Below are 10,777 nucleotides of genomic sequence, written 5' to 3'. Positions count from 1 at the left end.
TCCCTCTCCTCTCCAACATGGCAGTTTCGTGAAGGCGATGGGCAATAACCACCTCGCTCTTTGTAATTAGAGATAACAGGTTCGGCAAATATTGCTATACGAATTAGACTGAAGAAAATTCGACGTTGCTATGATAATTTGTTAAGCTGATGATTTTTCGAATTTTCTATGATTTCCTCCACTTCAGCGGTTCATCTCCCCGCCTAGCTGCCACCCCATTTTTCCCTTTTGGAGGGTTGAGTGGCGGGGTTGGAGGGGGGGGGGGGGGCATCTTCCTCCATATTTTGTCCCCACCTTCTTTAAAATGGACTTGAAGCTGTAACCTTCTTTTCTGCTTGTCACCTAACTTCTTACATGAACAATAGGCTATCAAAATGTCTACATCATAATTACAAGTCGATTTGTATTTCAAAACAATATACTCTAAATAAATCATAAACAACATCTGTTTTTTTCTCCTTTTTCAGATGGCCCTTCCCTTTACCAAAAATATCCTAATTATCATTATAGAGACTAGAATCCGCTCACCAAAAAAGAAGGAATTCGGGCCGAATGTTAATATATTGCGAAACACATTGATATTCCAGGGGAAAATGTTGTAAAAAAGTCATGGATATATAGGGAGGATTACATCATCTTACAGTCGATGACCCTATGCCTCAGCCAATGATCTTCCAAATTAGTGATTTATAAACTTACTGAGCTGAACCTGTTTTTATTAGCATCCACCTAGATGATATATTCATATCCATGGAAACTCCTGTACGGCAAAGACTAGCGTTTTTAGGCGCTCATCAAATCAGAGAGGCGCTAGCGGAGAAGGGTGGTGGATATCTCTAACGAGCTTACATCAAAGCTCTTTACCTACCAGGAGGGTTGTTGAATTTCGCGATGACAGTTTGATATCAGATGCATCATGATGCAGGTTGTTATGGGCGCAATAAAACCTGACAGCGGCGATCTGAAACATTCTTACGAATTCAAGCTTGCTTATCGTTACGTTTGAATTCATTATTTGCCACCTTCGTATTGTTTCATCTAAGCTTGGAGCGATGCGTGTCGAATGATATTGGAAAGATAACGGATGGTGGGGCTAGGAAATAATTACACCGTGAAAGCACGGGACGGATGAATGCGGAATCGTAATCATATTCACCAAGGAAGGATAAATTGCTTTCTTTCCTGGAGGATCCCTATCTCATATAAAGACAGACGGTCGCAGGCAATATTCTCTACCCCAAGTGATCATTTTTCCTCCGGACGAACGCGTGTCTGATACTGATTTGATGTGCGGAAGACATCGAGGTCGTGTTTGCCAAATGCTCGCCACCATCTTCTTGAAATACTGAAGCTTTAAAACTACAAATAAAGACATTTTATATTGAAAGTCTTCTCTTCCTAACAGGGAAAGCAGGAATAAGATTTCGTTCTAATCCCACCCTCGGATTCTTAAGACGAATTGCACTATTCATGGGATGTATGCTACTATTTAGCTCGTCTTTTGCTCATAAGATGGATTTATTTTGCAAGCAGAACATATATTGGACCTAAGTTGAATTCTCGTCGTGAACATTAGATTCTAATGGCATGTCTGCGGGAGAATGTCAGATCTAACTGCGATTTTATTAGGGCGTCATTTTGACGTAAGCGACAGAGGTATTTGACATTATTTGAACCTGATATCAAGTCCGTGAATTTCTTGGATTAGAGGAGATATATAGAGCTATTACTGAACAGATATAAACATGTCGAGTCACGGCGATGGCGGTTCACCAACTATGTCTTCCATCTTTCGTCGTATACCATCGGTTCGTGAGCGAGCTCGACGAGGAAGCCTCGGGCAGGTTTCGGGAGGAGCCGCCATTCATGATGCCGTAGCAAAGGGCAAGATCCATCTTGCCAAGTTTATTCTAGATGCTGTCGAGGGTCAGAGTGTTGTCAACTCGCGGGACTTGCATGGGAAAACCCCTCTCATCAGAGCCATGAAGGTCGACGATGGCCAGACGCGATTAAAGGTCGTCCACCTTTTAATTCAGCATGGAGCCAATGTAAATCATCGGGATAACATGGGTAGGACTGCACTCTGCTATGCAGCCGAATTACACTACAATGACGTGATTAAAGTTTTGGTGAAAAACAACGTGGATCCGAACATAGACGACAACAATGGGAATACTCCATTAATGTATTGCAGCATGGTCGGAAATGCGACGGGGATATTGATTCTCACAAGATCGTTTCGAAGATTAGGCCTCGACGTAGATAAGCTGAATGCTGAGGGGATGAGTGCATTGATGACGGCCGCCAAAATTGGCGATATGGAGTGCGTGAAGCTGCTTGCCCACGAGGGTAAGGCATCATTAGATCAAAGAGACCAAATTAAGAACATGACTGCCGCGGAATGGGCTCGTGAAGGGGGTTGTTCTACTCCAGAAATGGAGGCCTTTTTGCCTAAAATCCGTCGCCAGTCGAAACCGGCAGACTCGAGCCCAACGAAACAGGATGCTGATCCCCGGTCAAACTTGCAAAAGAACGAAAGCATGGAATCAAATAGCTCCAGTGCTGATGGATACAGTCCACGTGGTAATAATAGCAAGGATAGTTCAAGTGAGGAACTCTCTCCAAGACAGTATTGCTCGAAGGGAACAATAGCCGTACCTACCCCGCCCACCTACCGGAAGAATCCTCAGCCGCACATGGACGCTTTGTCACGTCGTTTTCACGCCTTACATCCGGTCAAGAACATCAATGATATCCCTGGTGTAAGGAAACACATCATCGAGATGAAACGAGCAAGCTTACCAGAAGTTACAAACCCTGAAGCACTTCACTACCATTACGAAGAAGATGCTGTCAATCTCGACCAGGATTCCGACAACCGATCGGGAACGAATAACATCTTCATAAAGCGAACAAAACCAACGTCGGGGCCACGCCGCCCCCTATCTGCCATTAACCGCCACTCTAATCAGAAACAGTCCAAGAGCTTTGATGGGTTCACGTACGAACGAAGTTCCAATTCCGATGAGGAACTTAGCGTGCAGAAGAAAATGGGTCAATCTTTGTCAAATCTCTACCTAGAAAATCCAAACACCAAGAATTTGCTTAACTTGTCATTCTTGAGTCGAAGCACTGAAGCGCTGTCCCCGACGTGCTCTTCCCCCGATCCTGCATATATGCGACACAGTGTCAACAGTACAACACATATTAACGTGGACATTGAGTCCAACAAGTCACGACCGAAAGAGCACATGTTGAGGGTAGATGTCCATGGTAAAGGTGACCAGACACCACGCCTACCTCCTCTTTCTCCCAAGCGCGTTGTGACTGGACAGTAGAAAACCTTAATGTCATCTCTGATGGAAACGCACTATTTCTGCATTATTTCTTTATGCCATGTATAGTAACTGTGTGAGGTATTTCTTTAAATGTCAGGGTGTATTTTGCGTTTGTACTTTTCTCAATATTCATTTATAATAAGTGTGTTAGAGTGGTTTGAGGCTTTTCATATATATATATATATATATATATAATTATATACATGTATAATATTGATTGAATTATTTGCCTGGTATGTCTTCCTCTTATGTTACCGTGTTACTGGGGATATTTGAGTTAACATGAAATGGCATACACGATGTATTTCTGAGAAAAGTCGTAATGTTTGCCACTTATTAACAATTATTATTCACCGTTGCTTTTTTCCACGTCTAGTGCAATATTTTTAAACACATTCCACTTTATCATTGAGTAGACAGAAATAGTAATTAAATGATTTGCAGGTCAAATCTTCTTTATTTTGTACTTTTATAAAAGCAACTGCATGTGGCTGTGTAACCGGTTAAATTTGTTAATGTAGTAAAAACTTAGTTTTTGCTTCATTGTTTAAAACAATTTAAAAATTAGGTGCTAAGATCTAGATCATTACATACTGATAGTGAAGTGGACAGAGGGAACCGAATATACGGCCCTAACCTAAATGTGACGCAAGCTATATAAAATATGATGTTTTGAATACACAATATATAGCTTAAAATTTAGATCGTTTTAATGTGTACATGGTATAGCGTTTTTTCCAATTTCAAATATGAATATAATCATATAATCAGTTTTACATTCTCAAAAATGAATATAATCATATCATCAGTTATACATTTTCAAATATGAATATAATCATAGAGATAATGGAATATCACCGGCTTAATGTGGACAGAAAAATTTTCAGCATGTGATTTTCATTTCTTTAAAAGCCACCCTCTCCCCTTCTCTCTGTGTGTCTATTTATCAGTAAAAATTGATCAAGTAAATTATTCAAAGTATATCAGTGTTAAGTTATGAGCTCATATCGGATCCATGGAGCTGTTACCGCAGATGAAGGAATTATTTTGTACAGGTTTGCTTTCATTGAATTCAGATATAGGACATAATACGAATGTGAAGTATGTGTTATTCGATTTTTTTTCTTCCTATCGGGAGGTACCTGTAATACCACTAAATTACACAAATTTCTGACGTAGGACTGCGGCGCATGCGACTGCCCTGTAAGAGGGAGATTGTACAATACATTTAATTATCGGCATAGTATGATAGACTGATTAGCGCAGGCTTAATTAGCGCAGGTGATAACGCAATAGAAATAACTTCTCATGTTCGACGGGCTTAAGGGTCAAATAGTTCTCGACACAGCAGTGCGTGAGAACACACAATTCTGTAAACCGAGTTACAGGCATTTTGTTTTCCAACATGATTCATTCACACATCTATCTTCGTGGCCAGCCAAAAGCACGATTTGAGAAAATGCGTGTAAATACCAAGGCGAAGGTGCCAGTTTGAATACCAAGATGGCGACAAAGAATTCGCATGGCGTCCTATAACATCACAAAACATTGTGCTCTTTTATAATTATTGCTGAAAAATTAAATCGATTGAGAAATAAGCTGGGCAGTATCCGTTTCATGTAGATGATGATTTCATCAAAAAGCAGTTTAGTCAAAGTTTGTGGCGAATCCCGGTGGTCGCATATAGAGAGACACAATCCCACTCTTGCAAAATATACCTCTAGGGAAATTTGGCAATATTCTTCATATTTTGTAAGAAGTATAAGAAAGAAATGAGATAAAATGTGCACCTTATTGCTAGCTCCTCAATTAGAAATTTGTTTAGAAACCCACAAATATAGGAGGAAACCATATGTTCTTTTACTTTAAATGGATAGAATAAATGAATTTCACTTTCAACAAAATTATGGGCAAATCACTGTACAAGCTGTTCCTTTTATAGATGCAATTAATTAGTTTAAAATACAGTTATTTTTTATCTTCTTGAGACGCCGCAATGTTGCACTTTGGGATGTACAATTTCTTGCTTTACTTTTTTCCTCTTCCGCTGTCGGTTTTTAACTTTGTCTCCATGTAATTTTTCTCACGCATCGTCTCTCCAACCTTTCTCTGTTTCTCCCCTTCACTTGCTAATTCGATTTTCACATTTCCTGTCGCATCTGGAAATACTTAACGCAGGAGACAATCATTTTTGCTTATGTTTTTAAAAATAACATCGCGTGGTTGGATACGATTGAATAACTGCGTAATATGAATCTAAAATTGATTGTTATCATTTGAGAAAATGAGTGCCGCTTTTCAAGAAAATTCTCAACTGATAACAAAAATTATTATTATTTTAATATTAATTTTAACATAATGATAATATTATACAATAAACGCGGATGGACGTATGATGTATACGCATTCGTATTTTTCATAATTTGATATACGATTTTATTTATTACAAACAAATTATTCCTTTTTTATTAGTTTTCCTCATACAGGTGATGAAAGTTAGCATAGTCACATAAACGGAGACCTATATTTGGTAGAATAAATCATGTAATTATCACAGCTTGTACACAAATTTGGAAAACGACATTATTGGCATGTATAAATATATTTCATTTACCTATTTGATCAGTATATTCCTAACAACACAAACATAATTAGTTTTTCCTTTCTTTTGTTTGACTCGGCCTTTTGATAAAAAGCCAATGGAAAGGACCTATTTTACAAAAAGTGGATGCATATGCATTATGTTAGGAATTTGAAATTTACCTAGTACGTACAACTTCAAAGTATGATTCAGCATGAAAATAAGTTAAAGTAATTTATGTCTTGTCTACCTTCCACTGTTACCAGATGCTTGCGATTATAATTCTAATTTTCAAGAAGTTCCCACCATTGTCATATTCCGTTACCCCGGTAACTGATTACGTGATAACTGTGATGCCGAGTGGGATTGATACCTTCTACTGTGGCATGGCCATGAAATATATTATCAGCAATTTCTTCATCATTTCATGACCCCCTTTGTGATGCCATGTAATGTTATCTCAAGATGTTTGTACTTTCTTGGTGTAAACTAAACATACGGGATGCACTGACAATCAAGCCTCCGTTCAGGCGCAATGCGGTAAGCCGCTAATAAAACGCCACTGTAGTAATTTTGTGCGTGCAAATGAATGGGTAAAATACGAGGAAATATCATAAATTATGAGGTGGTATACAGCGGCGTAGCCGAGAACGTTTAAGGGGCTTGGTACACCCCCTTTTTTGCGTGGATACCCCTACCAAAAATAAAATTTGTAAAACAATGAGAGCAAGTTTATTGACAAAAATTAAATTTGCAGAATTTAGAGTTTCTTGAAATATATGCCCCCGGGTAAAGTAGTTCAAATGTCAGGTTTGTTTATTTATTTCATAAAAAAAGTATTATTAATTTCAATTATTAATGATCAATATATTATAAATGTATGTACAATACACCACAAATATTATAATGCTTCACTTTGTATGTTTTCTATTTAGATTGATGGTATAAAAATACAGTGTAATAAATTTCATGAAATTCATGAAAATATAATAGATTGCAATGTTCTGTGGTCTTTTTACTTCGTGCGTCTGGTTTTCCAGTAAAAGTAAGAGAATGAAAAGTGAAGAGTCTTGTAACCGGTTTCTTTAATCTCCGGACAGTGGATTAAGATTCACATTCAACCTCGACCAGCGGCCTCGGTTAAATATAAATTCATTCGGATTATTCTCAATTCTTCATTTCCTTTGTAAATAGAACTTTTCAACTCATCACTCTTTGTCAATGCCCAAGAAAATTTGGGATATCCATATTTGGCAGGAATTCAATATTTTGTACAGTGGGTATTAAAAACGGATACCCAACTTTGGTAGCGTATATAGTGAGAAATTCATAATGAATGTGACCTTGATATGTATGTCATGGCGAAGAGTAATTTGTTTTCTGTCTAAGCCATATTCACATTTTTGCGCTATACGGATGACTGAGCACTAGGTTTGTTAAAAATTGTTCTCCAAATCTCCGTGTACCAAGTTTGGGATGATGCACCAAAAAATGTAGGTCAGGCCATATGCAAAATCCTTTTGAAAGGTAAATTTTGCTTTTTGCTTCAGTTTGACCGATTTATGTAGACATCGTCACAAATCGTAGTAGAAGCGTACTATAGAAGCGTAATAGTCAGCACCAGCTTAGCGAAATCGTCCTACAGTCTTCAGGTCTGTATAGCAACGTAGTATGGTCCTGTGTGTCGTAGCGACAACATAGTACAGAAACGACCACTTGGTCGGCATTGGTCTAGGTGCAATCGTATAGAGGCACCTAGTCAGCAACGCTTTTGACGTAGAAGCATCGTGATGTCGTCTTTGATTTGCCAAATTGCTGGGTTTAAAGGGATCGTATAATGTTAAATCTGAGATACACGGCCCTACGTGTTATCAGTGTCTGTGATATGGTGTAATATTGAAGCCCTAAAAAAAAATGCGCTTCAAAATGATTAAGAAGTGCCTCAAAAAAGTAAAAATCTTTGAGTGACCGGTTTTACCATACTCGTTTACCCCAATAAACTGTAGTGTTATGAAAACCGTCAGGCGAACGGTTTTCAAAACTTGTAATTCCAATCATAAATATCTTGATAATCATACAGGCGATCGGCTTGTAAAAGTCATGGGGTCCCTGACTGACCTAAAGGTTTATAATTATCATTGCATCATGAGCTAAATCCAGAATTTTATTTCAGAATCTGAGACAAAGTTACCGGATCCCTTTAAACGGCGATAATGCCCCGATTTGATAATTCTTTCAGATCGGGGTGGTCGGCATGGTCTTCGTAAGGTCCCAGCGATGTGTGACCGGGGTATCAGTCATTAATTTTCATAACCAAGTCCCGTGGAGAGGACCTATAAAGCCAATTTCCACCTGGTTTTCAAATTAGATTTGAAACCTCTAAGGATGTTCTAATTCTTAGTTCACTGGGTCATTTTGTTCTATTCAAAGTGTGTTACAGCCCGAAAAGTCCTTTCGCCGCAAGCAACCCTTGTTCTTGGGAGCCTACGAAAATACTATTGCATTGTTCTTAGACTTCAAAATAGTGTGTTAGGTATACAAACATTTAAAGATCATGTCCGGTAAAAATACAACTATTTATCAATGTAAATGAACTTAGAATACAAATATAAAGGAATTAAAAAAAAAAAAAAAGCTCTCAGTATTGCACAAAAGCAAGTTATATCCTCAATTTCCGCAACCCTCTAAATTACAGGTCAACAGGGGTCAAATTTTGCCGCAGTTAAGTCGACGACATAATATGTGAACCCAATCGGCTCGCCTATATTATATACCTGAGGGAATGAGCCGCACTTAATTAATAAAAAGACAATGTTAATATGCATACTCCACATGTGATGATGACATCAAGTTAATTGCTAGTTTTTAGATGGTCAACTTCCAATTTTCAAAGCTTTAGATTTCGGGTTTTCAAAGAGCTGTCTTCCCCTGACAGACTCTAATATGGCATATAATTGATATTAGTATGGCTTATAAGCTTTTCGTTTATTAATAATTCATCAATTTAATTTCCCCTTCCAACAGTACCTTTAAGTAGCTTGATGCCTATCAATTTACAGCCTTCACTGTCGGGAGGATTTGAAACGTTATTCCGTTGCAAGTTGGCAACCGGTTCACATCTTATGCGGATCTGTTACAGGAGGAAAATATGTTTACACTGAGCTAGTGGAAGTTTGTCAAGACGGTGCGATAACATCGATGATTTTCTACATCACTCATGTCTCACATTCTCTCCTCATTCTTCTATTTCATTTCGTCGATCGTCATAATATTTACGACGTCTTTCACCTATAAAAAGCGTGCGTCCAGGCTTAGCAATATTTCTTCAAAACCCTTGGGTGGAAACATATTTTTGTTACGCAGATCCATGCTTACGATATTTGCTCGTTCGTGCATTGTCTGTTCCTAAAATAGCGGGAAAGTCCTGGGGCAAATTTAATTAGTTGGTCCGTTTTGACAGCCAATAAAGTTTTCACTGTCTCTATCCGGGGAAATGTGCATTAATACCGTCATGAATTATGGACGGAAGACATGATGCATATTATCTGATCGCTTTTGAGTTAATTGACCAATTCACACACACAAATTATAGATATAGGTGCACTTATAGAGTTCTAGTATTGCTATATCTACTAATGATACACATTCTAACCTCATGTACAATATAAAAGAAGGCATGTCCATTTTTATGTATTATATATATTTTTACTTCTTACTATTTTCATAACATAATATGTGGAAGGTTCCATAATACCATTATATGCAATCGTAAGACTATATCCATACGTTTGAAGGAGAATAAGTGTGTACGGATTTGGAAAGCTTTTGGGGCTTGGACCTCTTGCATTCATATTTGCACATTTAATTCACTTATAATCAAGACAAAAAAATACTGCTTATGTTGTTGTCAGGGTTGTTCCTATATTGATACATGAATAGTATTGTGTCTTCTAGAGACTAATGTCCATTACTGCATGAATAGTGTAGATCAACCTCGAAGATTCTGCGATTACGTAACTCAAAGAGACATCATGGAAATCATGAAAATAATACTCTTTGCATCGTAGGGCATACTACTATGTAAATGTATGACCGAATCTTTTTGGTGTTGTGGACGAGTGGATAAGTCGCCGGACTGTGGATCACAAGGTCCGTGGTTCAAGTCCCGCCGCAGCACTAATGTCCTTTGGCAAGACATTGATCTACATTTGCCACTCTCCACCCAGGTGTTAAATGGGTACCCGGTAGGATGCGAAAGCTAATGTGGTTAGATTAGCAAGTGTGCGCATGTAAAAAAATGACGCCTGGCTGGAATGCTCCCCAGGGAGTGGAGAATGTGCATACATTGTGTGCGGGTAAGCCTGAATCCAATGACCGGGGTAATAATATACTTATCTGTAAAGCGCTTTGTGAGGGCCTCCGGTCCTGAAAAGCGCTATATAAGAACGAGCTATTATTATTATATTATTATTTGTAGTGTAACGGACGCCCTCTTTACAAAATGAGAATACTGTGAACATAAAGGTGAGGTTCATGGCGTACCACTCCTTGTCATGGTACTTTCTCGTTTTTCTTCATAATTATGGGTATGTTTGTATTTAATTTGCTGACCTCTCCTTAATGATTTTTTTTGTTTTCGTTTTGAATAGAGATCGTCACCGAATGTCCTGAAAAGGTTGCTCGATTTATAATAATATTTCACCAGTAATATTTTAGTCGCTGAACAGATCACCTCGAGGACAAATGTGACATAAATAAATACTTCATGGAAGGCACCTTCAGCATTTTAGAAAATGGAGCAAGTATCATACGACATTATCCCGAAAAATGGAAATGAAAATTTCAATACCTGCACCAA

The 10,777-nt window shown here is 38.2% G+C and overlaps 1 protein-coding gene across 1 annotated transcript; it reads left to right on the top strand.

Annotated features, from left to right (window-relative positions):
* The first annotated feature begins 1,745 nt into the window (after nt 1-1,745).
* On the top strand, nt 1,746-3,338 carry LOC100888454 (ankyrin repeat domain-containing protein 26-like). Its single transcript, XM_011667568.2, has one exon. The coding sequence runs from the start codon at nt 1,746-1,748 to the stop codon at nt 3,336-3,338; it is 1,593 nt and encodes a 530-aa protein (XP_011665870.1).
* Nucleotides 3,339-10,777: the final 7,439 nt, after the last annotated feature.

The sequence above is a fragment of the Strongylocentrotus purpuratus genome, unplaced genomic scaffold (genome assembly GCF_000002235.5).
Source record: "Strongylocentrotus purpuratus isolate Spur 01 unplaced genomic scaffold, Spur_5.0 spur5_scaffold_5, whole genome shotgun sequence".
NCBI lineage: Eukaryota > Metazoa > Echinodermata > Echinoidea > Camarodonta > Strongylocentrotidae > Strongylocentrotus > Strongylocentrotus purpuratus.
Note: the sequence above shows the minus strand (reverse complement) of the source record. Positions and strands in the feature narration are given on the sequence as shown.